At 43.6% G+C, this 21,935-nt stretch overlaps 1 protein-coding gene across 2 annotated transcripts in view; it reads left to right on the top strand.

Moving 5' to 3' along the window:
- Window positions 1-21,935, top strand: part of LOC129715160 (zinc finger protein 438-like) — a 186,580-nt gene that overhangs the window by 147,204 nt on the left and 17,441 nt on the right. Inside the window, exons 5-6 of one of the 2 annotated variants that reach the window (XM_055665031.1) lie at window positions 3,916-4,032; window positions 9,663-11,436. In XM_055665031.1, the coding sequence (XP_055521006.1) occupies window positions 3,916-4,032; window positions 9,663-11,436 (1,891 nt within the window). The remainder of the gene's footprint in view (window positions 1-3,915; window positions 4,033-9,662; window positions 11,437-21,935) is intronic. The other variant, XM_055665036.1, reaches the window with a different exon arrangement.

Raw genomic sequence — 21,935 nt, 5'->3', positions numbered from 1 at the left:
GACTAGCTTGGATGGGACATCTTGGTCAGCATGGACATATCATCTTTAAGAAGCGAGTTTGGTAATCTGAAAAACGCAAGGAATCATGGGATTTGTCAAAGGTCACTCGCTATAAAGAAAAAGTGAACGAAGCAATGGCTGTATAAACTGTGTATAAATTCTTATCTTTATTTATGATTTATGTGTAAAAATATATTTAATCTAAGGAACGGGGGTAACAGGAGATAGGGGTGTAACAGCGAGAGACAGGGGGTGGGGGGAGAGACTGGACCGGCGGAGAGACATTCTCGGCAGCTGCACGCACACAGACCCGCGCCTCATCCGCAGCCAGGATCGAACCTGGGTCCCCAGCGCCGTATGTGCTGCCGAACCGCCACTGGACCGTCCCCGTCCCCCCAGAGCCGAGTGACCTATGACCTGGGTATGTGCAGACGGAATACCGAACTCGCTTATTCCACTCCAATCTTCTATCTTGGGCCTGTCTGCTTATGGAATTTGAAGAAATGCTGTAACATCCAGGTAACTTCCGATTGTGACCCAAAGGAATTGATTCTGAGATTGTGGCATATTGCCAGTAAGTAACTACATATGAAATAGAGGCAACAGATGGCTGTCTGATCTTTTTACTCAGCTTTTTACTTAGTATGGCTGTATGGTAACTCAGATTTCACTGTACCTTAATTGGTTCATGTGACAATTAAACTGAATCTTGAATCTTGCCATGCAGTTTGGTCAGTGTGATGTTACATGATCTTTTACCTCAGCGTTACTTTCCTGCACTAATTCCTCAGCTCTTAATTCTGTTAATATTCAAATATGTATTGATCAGTGCATACACACACTAGGGACAATTTACATTCACCAAGTCAATTAAGCTACGTACCTGTACGTCTTTGGAGTGTGGGAGTGTCGGACAAAACCCACACAGGTCACGGGGAGAACGTACAAACTCCGTACAGACAGCACCCCCTAGTCGGCAGCATCTCTACCGCTGTGAAACCATGCCGCCCTTAGCTATTACTTTTTTTCTGTCTTACTTTTAACGCAGTTTACCTCCCAGCTCTGGTCAGCACATGTCTTGTGTATTCTAGGCTGGCTTTATTCTGTTTTAAGACCCTGGTTTCAGATTGACCTTCAAAATGTCATATAAAATTCTATTGTTTCATGAATCCTGTCCCCTGAAGTCTCATTAACTACCTTTTCTCATTACACAATACTAGATCGAAAATAGCCTGTACATTTGTGGGTTTTTCAAGATATTGATTGAGAAAACTATCCCTGGGACAGCCCATAAATGTATCTTCGATGCTATTACTGCTTATTTATCTTTCCCTGTCTGTGTGAAAAGTAAATTTCCTGCATTAGTCTGTCCAATCCAGGATAAGGGGTCACAGCTTAAGGATAAGGGGGAAATCCTTTAAAACCGAGATGAGAAGAACTTTTTTCACACAGAGAGTGGTGAATCTCTGGAACTCTCTGCCACAGAGGGTAGTTGAGGCCAGTTCATTGGCTATATTTAAGAGGGAGTTAGATGTGGCCCTTGTGGCTAAGGGGATCAGGGGGTATGGAGAAAAGGCAGGTACGGGATACTGAGTTGGATGATCAGCCATGATCATATTGAATGACGGTGCAGGCTTGAAGAGCCGAATGGCCTACTCCTGCACCTAATTTCTATGTTTCTATGTTTCTAAAGCCCTCCACCCCCTCCCCATGCCTGTGCTGCATGTGTAAACGTTCTTTTTTTACCCCTCAGTCTGGGTTCAGTAATAACTGAGTCGAATACCGCACCTGGAGTTCAAAAACCTTCATTTTCCGCGGGACTTGCTCTTTCTTCTTCTTCGTGAGAGTTAGGAGAGAGCTCAAACGAGTAAGAACAAAAGTAAGACCGGCGGAAAATAAAGGTTTTTGAACGACAGGTGAGGTATTAGACTCAGTTATTACTGAACCCCGACTGAGGGGTAAAAAAGCACATTTACACATGGACCCCTAATTTCTTGAATTATTATATAGCCTATATTTTTGTTTGGATCCCGAATACAATTCCCACCAATGATTTCTGTCCCTTTCTGTTTGTTCTCCAACAAGTTATGCAACATTCTCTCCCTCTCTCCCTCTCCCCTGACTCAGTTTGATGATGGGTCTCGAACGTCACCCATTCCTTCTATCCAGAGATGCTACCTGTCCTACTGAGTTACTCCATCATTTCGTGTCTATAGAAACATAGGAACAGAGAAAATAGGTGCAGGAGTAGGCCATTCGACCCTTCGAGTCAGCACCGCCATTCAATATGATCATCCAAAACAGTACCTCGTTCCTGCTTTTTCCCCATATCTCTTGATTCCCTTAACTCTAAGAGCTAAATCTAACTCTCTCTTGAAAACATCCAGTGAATTGGCCTCCACTGCCTCATCTCAGTCCTAAATGGCCTTATCCTTATTCTTAAATTGTGACCCCTGGTTCTGTACTCCACAAACATCGGGGAAATATTTCCTGCATTAGCCTGTCCAATCCTTTAAGAATTTTATATCTTTCTATAAGATCGCCTCTCATCTTTCTAAATTCCAGTGAATACAAACCCAATCTTCGGTGTAAACTGGCATCTGCAGTTCCTTCCTACACATTTCTCGTGCTCCACTGCAAATCACCTCAAGGTATGCATGCTTTGAAGAAGTTCTCCTCCTCTGTGACGAGAGTTCTGCAACATTCTCTCGTTCTCCCCTTCTCTCAGTCTGAGGAAGGATCTCGACCTGAAGTGTCACCCATTCCTTCTCTCCAGAGATGCTGCCTGAACCGCTGAGTTGCTCCTGCATTTTGTGTCTATCTTAGGTGTAAACCAGCATCTGCAGTTTCTTCCTACACTGATTCTACTGCTCAATGTTGTTAAGCTAAGAACCTTCCTCTCAGTGTTTAATCTATTTTTTTATATTGTTCTGAGTTTGAGCATGAAGGGTATTTTTCAGGCAAGGTTAAGGAAATGTGGCTTTGACTTTTCAAAATGTAAACTATTTCCACTTCTCCAAGACGGGTTCAAAGAAAGGGGAGAGAAAGAATAGCTAATTATTAGGAGAATAGAGAAACACCTTTATATCTGGGACTGCTGCCTCTGGAGGCAAATTCGACAAGCAAAAACCGACAGTGCTAGAAAGCTGAAGTAAATCTGTAAAATGATGGGGATACCCAGCAGGCGGTATAGACAGCAATAGAGTTAACATTCCATCAGAATTGAATTTCCAGCATTATCTGTCTTTAACTCAGCAGTCAGATTGTGTTAGCTTTGTCATACAGGCTGAAGGATTCGTAAAACGACACAAATTTAATGGACGAATGAATGGAATCAGTAACATTGATAAAACATTTGCATAATATTTGATTTATTGTAAATCATTAGATTTAATTATAAATCACAGGCTTTCAGAACGGCGGTGCAAATAAATATCCAGGAATTGCTTATTTATAGAAACGTAGAACATAGGTGCCAGCACCGCCATTCAATATGATCATGGCTGATCATCCAAAATCAGTACCCCCGTTCCGGCTTTTTCCCCATATCTCTTGATTCCCTTAACCCTAAGAGCTAAATCTAACTCCCTCTTGAAAACATCCAGTTAATTGGCCTCCACTGCCTTCTGTGGCAGAGAATTCCACAAACTCACCACTCTCTGGGTGTAAAAGTGTTTCCTCATCTCAGCCCTAAATGGCCTACCCCTTATTCTTAAACTGTGACCCCCTGCTTCTTATACGAAAGAAAATCTGGTTTAACCTCCCCCCTTCCGCGCTAAATCAGTGGCCTAAATGTTTTCAATTCCTGAGTGGTAACCCAATAAAATTGTTGAGAAATATTCACTGCCTTGGTATATAGTTTGATGACCTGCTATCCTTGAAGATTGGTTTCTGACGAATTACCTACTGTTACAGGGCTGCAGTTATTTCATTTAAATCCACACGAAACACCACGGGCACTGCCCTCAGTATATGGTCAAGACACGAATGCAAGAATTACAGAAGGGCCCAACAGTGTACACAAGGACAAAGGTAAATACTGTCCTATCCAAAGCAGTACTGAGAGAAGCTCGCTAAGTCTTGAATCAATACATCATTTTGTATTCAATCATTCTCAGGATGTGCTGTAGGTGGACAGGCTGTCTCTAATATACCCAACTAGGCTAGCTGACTTGGCCATTTCAGAAATCAGCAAAGAGACAGCCATATTGTCAATCCGTGTCGCTTTAGATTAGATTAGTTGGAGACACATGAGACTGCAGATACTGGTATCTTGAGCAGGAAACAAACTACTGGAGGAACTCAACGGGTCAGGCAGCATCTGAGAGGGGAAGGAACGGCCAAGGTTTCAAGTTGGGGCCCATTTTCGATCTCAAATTAGTTTATTGTCATATATTGCAGAGTGCAATTAAATTCTTTGTTCAGGGTGGCACGGTGGCAAAGTTGCTGCCTTACAGCGCTTATAGCGCCAGAGACCCAGGTTCGATCCCAACTACAGGTGCTGTCCGCGCTGATTTTGTACATTCTCCCCGTGACCACGTGGGTTTTCTCCAAGATACTTGGTTTCCTCCCACACTCTAAAGCCTGAAGAAGGGGTTTCGTCCCGAAACGTTGCCTATTTCCTTCGCTCCATAGATGCTGCCGCACCCGCTGAGATTCTCCAGCACTTTTGTCTACCTCCAAAGACGTACAGGTACGTAGGTAAATTGGCATAAGTGTAAATTGTCTCTTGGGTGTGTAGCATAGTGTTAATGTGCGGGGATCGCTGGTCGGTGAGACGAAGGACCTGTTTCCACGCTGTATCTCCAAACTAAAGTCACTGGGGCATAATTGCTGACCTTAACCTGGTCATTGTTGTTGATCCTGCCAACAACAGTAGCAATGGCAAACATAAAGATCAAGTTGGCACTGTACTTGGCCACACAGCCATGGGAAACAGGGAGTGGAGCAAGGGACTGGAAACACAACCGTGAGAGGCACCAGTATGTGAAATTGGAGGAAATGTTATGACCAATTCTAACAGAATGAGGTCTGCCGGTCAAGAAGCCCAGAAGCCAGTTGCAGGTGGAGGCCCCAAGCCTGAGGTTCATTATTGAAGACTGAACTATGGTCAATGAATAGCATCCTTACATAGGTTTTCTTATTGTCAAAGTGATCTGGAGCCGACTGTATTACAAGAGAGATGGCATTCTCCGTAGACCTGGATGCAAATTGATAGTTTGTTTTTTTACTGCGTCTGGAACGAGCTGCGAGGGGTGGTGATGGAGGCAGACACGGCAGTGGCATCTATATTCAATCATAGGGTCTGTTCCTGTGCTGTACTCCATTCTAACTGTTAATTCTGTAATATGGTACTAATGACATAAATATAGGCTATTTGGCTCAACCTGTCCTTAGAGTTATAAGCACAAAATGCTGGAGTAACTCAGCGGGACAGGCAGCATCTCTGGAAAGAAGGAATGGGTGATGTTTCGGATCGAGACCCTTCTTCAGAGATCTCGACCCAAAACATCACCCATTCCTTCTCTCCAGAGATATTCCTTGGCCCGCTGAGTTACTCCAGCATGTTATGTCCATCTTCGGTTTAAACCAACATCTGCAATTCCTTCCTACACAGAGTTATAAAGTTGTACAACATAGAAATGGACCTTTTGCCCTCAGTAGGACTGCGTCCTTCCATGACTTGCCTATTTAAGTGTCTGTCTAACTGTTTCATAAACATAATAATCGTATCTGATTTACCACCTCCTCTTCCATGTTGCAGTTCAAGGTCAGGGTTTCAAGGTCAGTTTATTGTCATATGTACAAATTAAGGTACAGTGAAATTCAAATTACCATACAGCCACTCTTAAAAAAAAAAAAAAGCAATAAGACACACAACTACATAAAAGTTAACATTAACATCCACCACAGCGGATTTCCCATGTTCCTCACTGTGATGCAAGGCCATAAAGTCCAATCTTCTTCCTTGTTTATTCTCCCGCGGTCGGGGCAGTCAAACCACCGCAGTCGGAGCGATCGAAGCTCTCTCGTCGTGGCGATCGAAGCTCTCTCGTGGCGATCGGTTTTGTTACTTCATAAAAAATAATACACTTCCCCTTTTAAAACAATGCTATTTGTTGTTGTTAATTTTTTTTGTTCATAATTTTACATGTCCGTTTTCACCTTTAAAAGCTTTACATTGTTTTCCAACAAATTCTGCTAAATTGACAGGTCTTTAATTCTCTGGACACATTTGATATTTTATTTGTAATGCAAGTCCGAAGTGAACTATAAGCCAGCCTTCTGGGGAAACATTTTTTCCTGTTCGTGTTGCAGTGATTCTTCTATCTGCTCCCTTCTCTCTGCTTTCTTTTATAACGAATAAAAGCAGTATGTTGAAAATGTAGTTTTTCTTCCTCTTTGCCATTTTTTTTAACCACTTCTCAGTGCATTTTCCCTCGCTTGTACTTGTCTGTGTCCCCTCACCTAATCTCATTTCCCCTTCAGTTTTTCATTAATCCATGGTATTTCATTGGTAGAAAGGAACTGCAGATACTGATTCATAAAAAAAGACAAAGTGCTTGAGTAACTCAGCAGGTCAGGTAGCCTGGAAGGCATGAATTGGTTATTTTTTGGCTCGGGATCCTTCTTCAGACTCGCCTTCTTCAGGCCTCCATAATTGGTGTTTAATTTACTTTATTAAAAAGAATACACCTTTAGTGGGCGTTGTTGATAATTAATTTAATTAGCAATGTTATTCCACATAATCGTTTCTCAATATTGTCTTTGTTTACCCAAGTTCTGATCACAGCCCCTTAAAATGAACAATTCTCCAATGTATTTTCATAGACATCTTTCTTTGTGCTTATTCAAATATAGAGGTTTTTGGAAAATAGGTTTGGAAGGAATTGGAGAACGCACAAATGTGTATCAGATCAGGCCTAATCTTGCTGAATGTGAAGCGTGCTGAATGAGTAACATGACCTGTTACTGCCCTCTGTTATTTTTTTATTGTCACAATTATCTTGCACCTATATTATGATCTAGATTGTTTAGAGTTTCCACGCATTATGATTTAGTTTAGTTTAGAGATACAGCGTGAAAACAGGTCCCTCGACCCACCGAGTCTGCACATTAACACTATCCTACGCCCACTAGGGACAATTTTACATTTATACCAAGCCAATTAACCCACAAACCTGTGTGAAATGTGGGAGGAAACCAGAGATCCTGGGGGGGTGGAGAAACCCATGCAGGTCACAGGGAGAATGTACAAACTCTATACAGACAAGTATCCATAGTCAGGATCGAACATGTGTCTCCGGTAGATTACATGTTTAAACACGCATTTATTTCTTAAAAAAAATCCAACTTTTCAGTCACAGTCCAACTTTTCCACACAGTTAACTTTTATCATTGTCTAAATACTAATTTTGCCCAACATTTGCTTACTCCACATCCCACTTCTTACGTACTTTCTTGAGGGGATGCTTAAGCTAGATATGCCTATAACTGTCTTTTTTAGTTAAAAATTGTCACATCGTGAATACTATCTCCAGGAAGCTTTTTCCGCCTCAGGCAAATGTTAACTTGACAAAGCCTGGACAACCTTGGTGCAGGGGCTTGTGGTTTGTATAGGTGGAGTGTGAAAAAATAAATCTGTAAGAATCTGTAGGACTTGTTCTGTTCTGAATCTATTGCTTAAAGTGAGTTTGCAACTCTAAATGGGATAAAGATCCCGTTAAAATGATAATTTTCCAAGTGCCTTGTCCAACTAGTTCAGTGGTTCTTAACCTGGGGGTCATGATCCCCTATGGGGGTCGTTTGGGGCTTTGCCAAGGGTCATGAAGGTGACACAAATAACATCAATTTGTTGAGCCCATGTTTAGGAACCTACATTCCACATACAGCCTTTTGATCACGTATGCGCCCACTGGTGCCAAAAAGGTTAAGAACCACTGAACTAGTTAGTACCAGTAAACGGTGTTGTACATTTCATGATTTTCAGTTTGTTGTGGAAGTAACCAAAAAGATGGATCAAGCCAGAAGAATGGGCATAGTCTATATGAAATTCAGCAAGATTGCTGAATGGTTGAGGCCTTTGATAAGGTCCCACGCAGTAGGTTACTGTGGAAGGTTAGGTCGCATGGGATCCAGGGAGAACTGGATACATAATTGACTTTATAGTAGGATGCAAAGGACAATGGTGGATGTTTTTCAACGTGGAGGCCTGGAAGTTGTGAAGTGCCTCGGGGGTTGGTACTCAGCCCATTCTTGACAAGGCCACACTTGGAGTATTGTGTTTATTTTGGTCACCCAGCTCTATGAAAACTGCTATTGGGTGGAATGAGTGCTAAAAAGATTTGAGGATGTTGCCTGGACTTGAGGGACTGAGGTATAGGAAGAAGTTGGGCAGGCTAGGACATTAACCCTTGGGACATAGGAGACTAAGGGATGACCATAGAGAGGTGTATGCATTCACAAGGGGCATAGATAAAATTATAGCTTTTCCCAGGTTAGGGAGATTATTAGGGAGAAACATAGGTTTAAGGTGAGGGGAAAAATTCAATAGGAGCCCGAGGGGCAATTTTTTTACACAGGGTTGTACGTGTATGGGAATGGTTGAGTCAGGTACAATAATAGCATTTAAAAGAGATTTGGACAGGTACATGGATAGGAAAGGTTTAGAGGTTTGGGTTCAACTGTGGGGGAAATAGGACTAACGTCGATGGGCATCTTAGTTGGCATGGACGAATTGGGCTGTAGGCCCTATTTCTATGCAGTATGTCTCTACCACTCAAAGCAGGTTATGTTGGTTTTGTTTTCCTTTGGAGATGCTGGTGAAGGAGCTGCAGCAAGACTACAAATTACTTTGTTCCCTCTTTACCAGTAAAATACATCAGTGAATAGCTCCCAGCAGATATGCTGAAGCTGTTCTTCATCTGCTCGATACGAGGGGTTTTGCAGGCAAAATAGGTGCTGCCACATTTTCTTTCTAGTACTTTCATGTCTCATGTCTTATGCTATAAAATATATATAAATATTTTACATTACAGTATACATTTTTATTTTCTAATAGTTTTCAAGAACTTCACCTTGATGAGCTGTTGGATATGATTTGAGTTACCTTTCTGCACAGCTGTCTGTTGTAATCCTAAAAACCGTTGAATGATTTAGCCTATGGATCCTTTGGTTTGACAATCATGTGATGTGGCTGTGATTATTTCACAAGGATTATATTCAACTTTGCATCAGATTAATTTTCTTGATATTTTTGAACAGCATAGAAGCATGAGTAGCTTGAGAACAAAGCATTACAGCTCATAAAATATTTTGTCTTCTCTTGCATAGAGCTGACACATTCAGGAGCAAATAGCCTCTTTCCATATATTTTTCTATCATCTTGTGAACAATTTGAAATGATGGCAATTAGTCAGGGATATCTAAATGTCCCATTGTGGTTGACGATAGACACAAAATGCTGGAGTAAATCAGCGGGCCTCTACCCAAAACGTCTAGTCTGAAGACGGGTCTCGCCCTGAAGCATCACCCATTCTTTCTCTCCAGAGATGCTGCCTGTCCCGCTGAGTTATTCCAGCATTTTGTGTCTATCTTCAGTTTAAACCAGCATTTTGCAGTTCCTTCCTACGCATCTCATTGTGATGTTCATTTTTCAATAGATGCACAAGGATCTTCATCGGGTTTGGCCGGACAGAAGAGGACTTTGCAGGCCAAGGGTCATTTTAGGACCATTGCTCCAAAAGCTAGTCCATCACCAGCAGTGATGACTGCTTCTATTCTGCCTCCATCTACTACCATCAGTGGAATTTCTTGTGGATCCAACATCTCATCAAGTATTCAAGCTAATACACTTTCACCAAAGCCCATTATCATGCCGGCTCGGAACTATGCTTTGATGCCTATTGCTGGTAAAGAGGGGACGTACTCACTTGTAGCTCTGCTGTTGCCACAAGCTTCTAAAACAGAATTGTTGGTTGAAAGTGACAAAGTTGCATTTGCAGCATCTGAAACCACAGTTTGTACCACATTACCCCGAGATGCTGATATGATGCTCAGACATTCACCCACGTCCAAGTCCGATAAATTGAAAAGAAACGAAATCAACCGACAAGTATCCCTTACTGTTTCAACTAGCATGGACAGACCCACACTGAACGCTGCACCAGCTAAAGATTCTTGTAAACCCAACCCAGATTTGCTGTCAGCCGCGTGCAACCTTTCATCTTGGTCTGTTGTCCAACCTGACCAGCAGACCCCATTAATCTCAAAGCAAAATCAATGTGTTGGTGCCTTGCCACTAATGCAGTTTGGAAATTCTGTTCAGTTTATTGCACCTTCTCCTGCTCCAAAGGGGAAAGTTCCCATTTTACCCTACTCCCAAGTAAAACGTACCATCTTTATTAATCCCAAACAAAGCCAAGCTCCCGTTACTCCATCCACACAATTTGCGTCGAGAATCCGCACGGCAGGTTCAGGAAATGGTGAGCTTACCGATGCGTCTAAAAATATTTGTGTGGTTTCTGATTTTCACAGGGTGGGTGCTCAAAAACCACGCGGCCAGCTGACATTTATACCAGCAGAAAGAATCAGTCCACACACTTCAAAAAAAGTGATTATAAATAGATTAAAGAGGCCAAGCAGCAGTACACTCAAGCACAGATTAGCGAGGAAAAGGAAAGCCACAGATAATGTGGCGATCTCTAAGACAAAGCGGCTCCAGACCTGTGATCTGAGCAAAATGCAGGAAGATGAGAAGGCAAAATGTGATTTTTCTCAGCAATGTGGCCCTTTCAAAGTGAAAGAGGAAACAGTGACAAGTAGAAACTCAGAGAAAACGGCAGCTGTACTGAAAAAGTTTTGTAACATCATGCCAAAACCTGTGGCTGTTATGCAAGCTGTAGCCCCACTGACATTCACAGGAGGTGTTGTTGCTGTCCAGAACCACGACAGTTTGAAATCTGGAGCAGCACCAAGTAATGCACCAGTAAGCAACATTGGTAATTTAGCGCAAGCTGCCAACGCATCTACCTACTGCAGAAACTTGCAGGGGCACTTGGACGTCCAAGCTTACAAATGCAATGTTTGCCATCGAGGGTTTCAGTTTAAGCACCATCTTCACGATCATTTGAACATTCACTCCAAGAAAAGGCCTTATTGCTGTCGCATTTGCCACAAAGCCTACAGCCACTCGGGCAGCTTGAGCACTCACATGAAGCGATGCCACAGTGAAGTACGGAGGAAGAAGCTAATGTGCTGCGAGTTTTGTTTAAAACAGTTCGGAAATATTGGAGTTTACTTTTTTCATCTAAAGGAAATCCACAAGGTTTTAATCAGCAATGAACACTCCAGCAACTTCCTCACCCAGGATAAGAACGACCAAAGTGGAAAGCCGGAACAGATGGAAACTATGAGTTGCTTGCCTCCATCAAACAGGTAATGTGGAAAATAAATAAAGTGTTTTTGTGACGGTAGTGCGATCTTAGTTATTTCTAGGTTTAACGACTGGCCGATCGTTTCGCTGAACACCTTCGCTCAGCTCGCCTGGACCTACCTGATCTCCCGGTTGCCAAACACTTTAATTTCCCTCCCATTCCCACACTGACCTTTCTGTCTCGGGCTTCCTCCATTGGAGAAACAGCACCTCATATTTTGCTTGGGCAGCTTGCAACCAACAGTAGCAATATGGATTTCTCTAACTTCAAGTAAATCCTGCGTCCCCCTCTCTCTCCATCCCTACCCCATCCAAGTCGTACCACCTTCAAAGTCGTTTTGTTGAGTCTCATTGTCTAACTCGTTTTCACCCAGCCCACAGCTAACAATGGCCGGTTTGCTTTCTCATTGTTACTTTTTTGCACATCTTTCATTCATTTGTTCTATATCTTTCTACATCACCATCTATATCTCTTGTTTCCCTTTCCCCTGACTCTTAGTCTGAAGTAGGGTCTCGACCCGAAACGTCACCTATTCCTTTTCTCCAGAGGTGCTGTCTGACCCGCTGAGTTACTCCCTAGGTTTAAGTAGCTTTGTTTTGTTTTAGTTTCAGAGATATCTATATATAACTCAAAGTCTCATCTTGTATGTATGTATGTATGTATGTATGTATGTATGCATGTATGTTCCTGAAATACAGCCAAAACCACTACACGACAGCACAACCATTTTTGGGGCACCTTACTCACCATTCGCCTGCGGTGTGCAGTATTAAGTTTCGTTATATTTTAAAAATGATTCACTTTATAAACTTTAATTAACTTTGAATGGGACAAGTTTCATCGTGGCAATCTTCCTTTGATTCAAGAGCGTTTAATTGTCTTATGGACAGCGACCGCAACAATGTAATTAGGGACATTGAGACATACACGGAAACAGGCCCTCCAGCCCATCTCGTTCATGCCAACCAAGAAGCCCCATTTAAGCTACTCCCACTGGCCCAGGTTTGGCCCACATTCCTCTATACCTTTCCTATCCATGTACCTGTCCAAATGTATTTTAAATGTTGTTATGGTACCTGCCTTAACTACTTCCTCTGGCAACTCCAAAAATGCAACACCTCACACTTACCTGAATTAAAGTCCATTGGCAATTCCTCAGTCCACTTGCACTGTTGATCAAGATCCCACTGTAATTCTGATAACCATCTTCACTCACTATAATACCCCCTACTTTAGTGACATCCGCAAGCTCACTAATCATGCATTGTACATTCTCACCCAAATCATTGATGTAGATGACAAACAGCAAGGGCCCAGCACCAACGGTAGCTAATAGCCCCTAATCAAGACACCATTCACATAAACCTCCTCTGCATCCTTCCCAACACCCCCATATCCATCTTATAGTGGGGCAACAAGAACTGCACACGTTACTTCAAATGCAGCCTTACCAGAGTCCCGAGTTACTCCAGCATTTTGTGTCTATCTTCGGTGTAAACCAGCATCTGTAGTTCCTTCCCACACACAGTCCCATAAAGCTGCATCAGGACATGCTAATTTGTATTACAGGTGCACAACCTTTTATCCGAAAGCCTTGGGACCAGACACTTGTCGGATTTCGGACATTTTCGGATTTCCGAATGGAAGATTTTTAGCGTAGATTAGGTAGGTAGCGCGGGCGGCTTGAAAAGTCTGGAGCGACTGCCTCCTCCCCGGAGACCGGGGAATCATTGTAAGTCATTACATAAATGTTAGTCAGTTAGTTTGGAGGGATTTTATGTGGTGGGTGAAGGGGTAAACTTTAATTCTTAGTCCCCTACCTGGTCGGCGACTCCCAGCTGGGGGCTCCGTCCGGCCGCGGGCGGCGCCGGTTGTAGCTCCGACCCCGGCAACTCGACCCCTGGCTGCGAGGCGCTCCAAATCCAGCGGCGCCCGCAGCCCCCAGCTCCGCGAACGTTGGGAGAAGGCGGCCTCAGCGCCCTGGAGCTTACCGCACAGCGACCCGGTAAGGCATTGCCCGCTTCCCGCTGGTATCCCAGCGCTGCGACGCCGCCGACTCCCAACATTTGCGGAGCCTCGCGGCCAGGGGTAGAGTTGCCGGGGTCGGAGCTACAACCGGCGCCGCCCGCAGCCCTAGCTGGGAGTTGGCGACCACAGCGCGGCGGAGCTTACTGCACGGCGACCTGGTAAGGCATTGACCGCTCCCCGCCTCTCCGACCAGGTAGGGGACTAAGAATTAAAGTTTACCCCTTCAACCCCCCTTGACATGAAACCCCCAAGTTTACCCCTTCACATAAAAGTCCTCCAAACTAACTGACTAACATTTAAGCAATGATTTACAGATGTTTAAGTGTCTCCCCGGCCTCCGAGGAGGAGGCAGCCGCTACAGTAGTACAGACCTGGGTTGACCGTGGGTCGTTTCGGGTCAAGTTTGGCGCCAAACGCGAGCTTTGGTGTGCAGACGACATCCTGGAAAAAATGGCCGGTTTTCGGAGTTTTTCGGTTTCCAGAACACCGGATAAAAGGTTGTGCACCTGTATATGTAATGCGCAGATCTATAAAGTCAAGCACATCATATGCCTTCTTTACCACTCTATTTACTTGTGTGTTGCTGCTTTCAGGAAGTTATGGACTTGGACCTCAAGATCCCTCTGTACACTGATGTTGTTAAGGGTCAGGACATTAATTGTATTTTTTTCCTTACATTCGACCTCTGAAAGTGCAACATCTCACAGTGACTCGGATTAAACTCCATCTGCCATTTCTCCACCCATTTCTTTAGGTGATCTACATCCCGCTCTATACTTTGACAGCCTTCCTCACAGTCCATGACCCCAGCAACGTTTGCGTCATCTGCAAACCTACTAACCCATCTGTCTACATTTACGTCCAAATCATTTATATGTATCACAAACAGCAACGGTCCCAGCACAGATCTCTGCGGAGCTCCACTGGTCATAGACCTCCAGCCTGAATGTTGTCTTTCCACCACAACCCTCTGTTGTCCATCAGTAAGTCAATGATATATCCATAAGACCAAGTCACTATTAATCCCATGCATTTTAATCTTCTGGATCAGCCTACCATGGGGGGCTGTATCAAATGAGTAACTAAAATCTATGTAGGCAGCATCCACTGCACTAGCCTCGTCTATCACGTTTGTCACCCCCATCAAAAAACGTGGTCAAGTTAGTAAGACACGACCTGCCATGTACAAAGCCTTCCAGAGCAGCACATCATGCGGAACCATTATCAAAGGCCCTGCTGAAGTATACATAGACTACATCTATCACCCTTCCCTCATCAACCTTGGTTACTTTTTCAAATGTCTCTTATCAAATTCATGAGAAATGATTGCCCAGCTACAAAACTACGCTGATCAATCGCTGTCTATCCAATGAATGTATATCTTATCCCTCAGAATTTTCTCCAGTAACTTTCCTACCACAGATGTTAGGCTTATTGATCTATAAGTTCCATTTTTACCGTTGCAGCCTTTCTTTAAATAAAAAGGCACTCTTTTCAACAGGTGCTAGTGTGAGGATGTTTCTGGGTGCTGTTACTGAGAAATTTCAGAGTTAAATAGCATGGCATAAATTGAAGATAGTCCTGTCCTACTTGAGAACAGGCATCTTGTAGAGGCGTATAAAATTGTGAGAGAAATAGATTGGGTAGATGCACAGTCTCTTGCCTAGAGTAGGTGAATCAAGGACCAGCGGACATAAGTTTAATGTGGAAAAGATTTAATAGCAATCTGAGGGGTAACTTTTTCACACAAAGTGTGGAACGAGCTGCGGAGGAAGTAGTTGAGGCAGGGACTATCCCAACGTTTAAGAAACAGTCAGACAGGTAAATGGATAGGGCAAATTTGAGGGATACAGACCAAATTCTTACAGGTGGGATTAGTGTAACTGGGACATGTTGGCTGGTGTGGGCTAGTTGAGCTAAAGGGCCTGTTTCCATGCAGTACGACCATCTGAAGAGGGGAAATTTATAACAAGGGGGAAACAAAAATCCACTCTCCTCACCAGGATTCCAGTATAAAAATCTACACAATTAAAGTATGTGCTTGCATGATAGATTTCTCACTAAATTAACATAGAAACATAGAAAATAGGTGCAGGAGTAGGCCATTCGGCCCTTCGAGCCTGCTCCGCCATTCAACATGATCATGGCTGATCATCCAACTCGGTATCCCATACCTGCCTTCTCTCCATACCCCCTGATTCCTTTAGCCACAAGGGCCACATCGAACTCCCTCTTAAATATAGCCAATGAACTGGCCTCAACTACCTTCTGTGGCAGAGAATTCCACAGATTCACCACTCTCTGTGTATTCCACAGATTCACCACTCTCTGTGTATTCTACAGATCCACCACTCTCTGTGTATTAAGGATAAACTATGATGCGATGTTCTCCTTGTCTCTCCGATGGAGTTCCGAAGTTCTATCTTCTTGCCGATGAGAGTTCTACATCACCATCCGAATCTCTCGTTTCCCTTTCCTCTGACTCTTAAGTCTGAAGAACGTCACCTACTGCTTTTCCCCAGAGATGCTGTCTGACCTGCTGAGTTACTCCAGCTTTTTGTGTTTATTATGCAATGAATGTGCATTGTATAAATGTTGTCCTCGTTTCGCAGAGACCTGCCTCACATGCACCACATATGTTTTCTCAATTCATCTGGTATTATAAGCCATGACTACGATTGAGCAAGGGTGAAGCCTTGTGCACGTTTCAGTAGCTTTGTAAGGCACATCCAAGAACTTCCATGTTGTCGTGGAAGGTCAGTCTAAATTCAGAAGATCAAATAATGCTCCAACCTAAAGTTGCCAGCAGTCAATGTCTTCATCAGTTCATTCCGTCTGAGTCGCACCAAACCTGGGTTTACAGCTGTGTTTAGATCTGTCTGACAATTGGTGAAATATGGCAACATGTGGATTGTCACCTTGTCATGATGGAGAAGCTTGTGTGGTCCTGAGATCCTGAGAGCGATGCCGTCTGGAGCTATGCTCCTGATAGGGCTACCCATGGTGGTACGGTCGAGGGGGAGGTCTCTGGCAAAGAGCAATCCAACCAAGACCTCAACGGTGGAACAGGCGGAGGATGATGTCTGACCTTAGTGGAGCGTCACAACGGCTGGGAAGGCGGATGAAGGCTGCAGCAGAAAAGGGTCTCCGGTCGTCTTGGACTCCATGCCACTGGATCCTGACCCAGATCTGTCAAGGAGGTCTGTGCACCAGTCTCCCCACGTTAAACAAAGTCACGCACAGGCATCCTCCATATAGGGAATAGCACCCTGTACTCACCCATGGTCAGCCACGACCGAAGGGGGCCTAGGAAGAAATAAACTGGTAATGTGTGGAGACCTCGCGGGTAAAGATGTTATTACATATCTTTGCGATGAATTTCTTCCCCCTCTCCGTACCATTTCTTAGATTTGTAAAATATATTGGTGAACACCTCTGCTAGCTGTTCAGGTATCAGTTCCCTGCTGAGTGCCAGGAGGATCATGCAGTCTCGCCTACATTGCTAAAATTACTAGCGACTGCCCTCTGGCCTTTTATTTCTGCCAAATGTTCCCCTTCTGCTTTGAGATGTTGTGTAATTTCACTATCGCAGTTACATCACTCACTACCTCTTGTTCTCAAGTGTATTTACTGAGTAATCACTGTGATGTTTCAGCCAATATTTTTAAAAGTTGACATGCCATTTAAATGCTAGAAGCATGACAATTAGTCACAACATCAATTTCACATATTGAAAGCTACCATCTCCACCTGTACTGTGAATCTCACACATACGCTTCTGGGCATTGATGGTTGTGTTGCTTAATGCCTAAAACAGCTTATGTAGCAGGGGACTGGACAGACGCTTCATATAAGACAGACACAAAATGCTGGAGTATCTCAGTGGAACAGGCAGCATCTCTGGATAGAAGGGATGGCTGATGTTTCGGGTTGAGACCCTTCCCGAAAAGTCATCAATTCCTTCTATCCTGCATACCTCCAACGATATCCCACCACTAGTCACACCTTCCTTTCCTCTCCTCTGCTTTCCGCTGAGACTGTTCCCTCCGCAACTCCCTGGTCAACTCATCCCTTCCCACCCAAACCACCCCCTCTCCATGTACTTTCTCCTGCAACCGTGGGAGATGCAACACCTGTCCTTTTACCTCACCCCTCGACTCCGTCCAAGGACCCCGACAGTCTTTTCCAGTGTGACAGAGGTTCACTTGCACCTCCTCCAACCTCATCTACTGTAACCGCTGTTCAAGGTGTGGACTCCTGTATATTAGCGAGACCAAGCGCAGGCTCGGCGGTCATTTTGCTGAACACCTCCGCTCAATCCGCCTAAACCTACCTGATCTCCCGGTTCCTAAACACTCCCACTCCCATTACCACACGGACCTTTCTGTCCTGGGTCTCCTCCATTGTCAGAGTGAGGCCCAGCGCAAATTGGAGGAACAGCACCTCAGATTTTGCTTGGGCAACTTACACCCCAGCAGTATGAACATTGACTTCTCTAACTTCAAGTAACCCTTGCTTTCCCTCACTCTTCATCTCTCCCCCTTCCCAGTTCTCTGACCAGTCTTACTCTCTTTTTGCTTTGTTGTTACCTTCTCCCAACTAACAATGATCTATGCTACGTTTTCCTTGAACTCCATTCACTTTGACCTGTTTTCACACCTACATTTCCTTATCTATGTACTGCCTTATCTATGTACCTCCCATTCCCTTGACATTAGTCTGAAGAAGGGTCTCGACCCGAAACGTCACCTATTCCTTCTCTCCAGAGATGCTGCCTGTCCTTCTGAGTTACTCTACCCTTTTGTGTCTATCTTTGGTTTAAACCTTCATCTGCAGGTCCTTCCTGCACATATGGATCAGTTTGCCAGTTTACGTTAAATTACGAGCAGTTTTATCTATTGTGTTTTATTTATTTATAATTTATAATAAAACTCCAATAACCTGGCACACAGTGCTTCAGTGATAGCAGACTGGTGAATTTGGATGTTATACCTAATAATGCCCCCAACATGGTTTTTATTGTTGTAATAATTTTTCCATGGAATCCTTTACGTTTAATGGAAGCACTAGAACTGGGATGCCAGTGAGATGAAAGGGAGAGTGACAAACATGACGGGGTGAGTCAGATGCCAAACCATGGGGATTTCTGAAGTCTGATGGTCATTTATTAGTTGTGTACAGTATTTCCCATTGCGCGAAGGGTCTCAACCCAAAACGTCACCCATTGCTTCTATCCATATATATGCCGCCCGTCCCGCTGAGTCCCTCCAGCATTATGTGTCCACGGTGTAAACCAGCATCTGCAGTTCCTTGTTATACGTTTCCCACCGTATGTCTGAGAGATGGGCGGTAGAGTTGCTGCCTTGCAGCGATTACAACCACGGAGACCCGGGTCCGCTCTCGACTACGAGTGCTGGCTTTACGGAGTTTGTACGTTCTCCTGGTGACCGTTTGATTTTTCCCCGAAATCTTCTGTTTCCAAATCTTCTGTTTCCCACACTCCAAAGACGTACAGGTTTGTACGTTAATTGGCTTAGGTTTGTGTACTTGGTATAAGTGTCAATTGTCCCTAGTGTGTGTAGGATAGTGTTAATGTGCAGGGATCGCAGGTCGCTGCGAACTCGGTGGGCCGAAGGGCCTGTTTCCGCGATGTATCTCTAAACTAACAAACTAAACTAAACTAAAAGAAGGCATATTTCCCCTTGTAATTGATTAGACTCCCAACCAAGTGGCCGTCAAATGTTACAACCAAGAGTGGGTTTTACTTTGAATTTTTTTAGGTAGGCATCAACAATAAATTACATTTGTACTTCAGAAGTAAAAGGGTGGTGGCTGAACTTGTCTTTGAGCTCCAGAGATCACATCGATAGTGCCTCCGTTAAAGTTCAGTCAGCCAATTGCACCATTGATTAGAGATAGTGATTAAATATAATCTGTATTTTCTGCAATTATCAGATGCTATTATTTTTAAAAAAGTGAATTAAAATTGTATGGGGCATTAACGGAGCACCATCTAATGGTTCAGAAGATTTGCCAGTGTGGCAAGTTTGGAGCTGCTACATTGAAGGGATGGGGCCTTGTGTGTAATGAGGTACAAGCCCAAACTGCTCATGTTCATTGATGGTGATATGGGCGTCGTGAGGCTGCTGCCTGTTTCAGGGATCCTGTTTACCATTTGGCGTGAGTTGTAGATATATATCGTGGTGGACAACTGCTCCACAGAGGGTGGTATTGATTCACACAGTCATGGGTTGAATTTCTAATGAATTACCTAATCTTGACTCAGGCAATGGTGAAACGTAATCACTGGAAAGTGCACATGTGGCTGATAGATGCGCAAGTCTAATCACCAAAAAGACCCTGCTTAAATTAGCATCCTCCCCCCTCTAACTCTCCTGAGAGTAGATATCACCATTGATGGACATGAGTTACAGGCTTTCAACATTTGGACGTTATTTTTTCATCCAGTAATGTAATTAGTGTAATTAATAGAGCAGGAGCAGGATGTGGGTTTGTGATGCAGGTTCCCTGCAGTGGAAGTTCTCAGAAGGTAGACACAAAAACCTGGAGTAACTCAGTGAGTCAGATAGCATCACTGGATTCAGGTTGAGACCCTTCTTCACACCCAGTTCTCAAAGTCTTGCCCAAACTATTTCTGAGGTTTTAGCTGAGACTGAATATTTCCCGACTGAGCTGGAAAGAAAATTTCAAGATGAATCATCATGACCACATTCAGAGCATGATCTACTTGCTCTTTGATCTGACTAACATAAGACTTGAGAAATAATGACTTTTAACTTTATTTTAATTACTTCAGCTATGATATCACCATTGGTTACCTGATTTTAATTGCTCTTTAATCTCCTTTTAAAATGTTATTTAGGACCACGTTGCCAAACACCAGACCGAAGTTGTAAAATGTGGAAATTAATTAATTAATGATGAATGACAGTAAAGTGGACAAAAAAGAGCCCTTTAAGTGTGTGTGTTTTTCAACACTGTAATTCAAGCCTGGAGAACCTCCATCCTGTTATAAGGTCATGTCATAAGTGATAGGAGTAGAATTAGGCCATTCGGCCCATCAAGTCTACTCTGCCATTCAATCATGGCTGATCTATCTCTCCCTCCTAACCCCATTCTCTTGCCTTCTCCCCATAACCTCTTAACACCTGTACTAATCAAGAATCTATCTATATCTGCCTTAAGAATATCCACTGTCTTGGCCTCCACAGCCGTCTGTGGCAAATAATTCCACAGATTCACCACCCTCTGACTAAAGAAATTTCTCCTCATCTCCATCCTAAACAAACATCCTTTAATTCTGAGGCTATGACCTCTAGTTCTAGACTCTCCCACTAGTGGAAACATCCTCTAGCCCTTATTTTTTGAGAGTTTGCAGAATTTGTAGCTGAAGTAAACATTTGCTTGTGGAGGTAGTGAAATTAGGTGAGGCACCAGAGATCAGAACACGCAAATGGCATAATTAATCAAGGAAACAACTCAATTCATGTAGGATTCAGCATAAAGGTTCTTGAAAGAACGGACAAGGAGTGAGTCATATTTTTAAATAGAATGTGTAACTGGATGGTGTTGTTGAGTCTCTGTTCTAATATTTTGGCTATGATCCAGGAGGCCGGCTTTATATTCGGGTGTAATTTTGTAAATTTGATGCGGAGAGTCGTACATCAAGGAGTAAGGCTCTTTGGCATAACCCATCCATGTTGACTAAGATGGCCCATTTAAGCTAGTCCCGTTTACCCACATTGGGCCCATATCCCTCTAATTCATTCCTCTCTATTTACCTGTCCAAATGTCTTTAAAAATGTACCTTTTGTACCTTTCTTCCATATACCTACCACCCTCTTGTGTGCAAAAAGCTGCTGGAAAACATTAGCCATCTTCCAATCATTTTTCATCTCACCCTGGCTAACTTTAGTTTACTTTTAGTCACTGTGGCTCAGCGGTAGTGTTGCTGCCTGACAGCAAAAATGGTTCGATCCCGACTACGGGCGCTGTTTGTACGGAGGTTGCACGTTCTCCCTGTGACCTGCGTGGGTTTTCTCCAAGATCTTCGGTTTCCTCCCACTTTCCAAAGATGTACAGGTTTGTAGGTTAATTGGCTTGATAAAAATGTAAAAATTGTCCGGTATAAAATTGCCCAACTTCCAGTACAGTCCCTGGTGAACTCTTCGGAAGGTACAAGGTACAGATACAGCACAGGAACAGGCCCTTTGGCCCACCGACTCCGCATCAACCAGTGATCCCCCCCATACACTAGTACTATCCTATACACGCGGGACAATTTACAATTTTTACTGAAGCCAATTAACCTACAAATCAGATTTTTGATTGTGGGAGGAAATCGGAGCACCCGGTCAAAACCCACGCGGTCACAGGGAGAACGTACAAACTCCATACACCACCCGTAGTCAGGATTGAACCCATGTCTCTAGAGCTGTAAAGCAGCAAGTC

This window comes from Leucoraja erinacea, chromosome 2 (genome assembly GCF_028641065.1).
Source record: "Leucoraja erinacea ecotype New England chromosome 2, Leri_hhj_1, whole genome shotgun sequence".
In the NCBI taxonomy this organism is placed as follows: domain Eukaryota; kingdom Metazoa; phylum Chordata; class Chondrichthyes; order Rajiformes; family Rajidae; genus Leucoraja; species Leucoraja erinaceus.
This window is presented reverse-complemented; position numbering and strand designations above follow the sequence as displayed.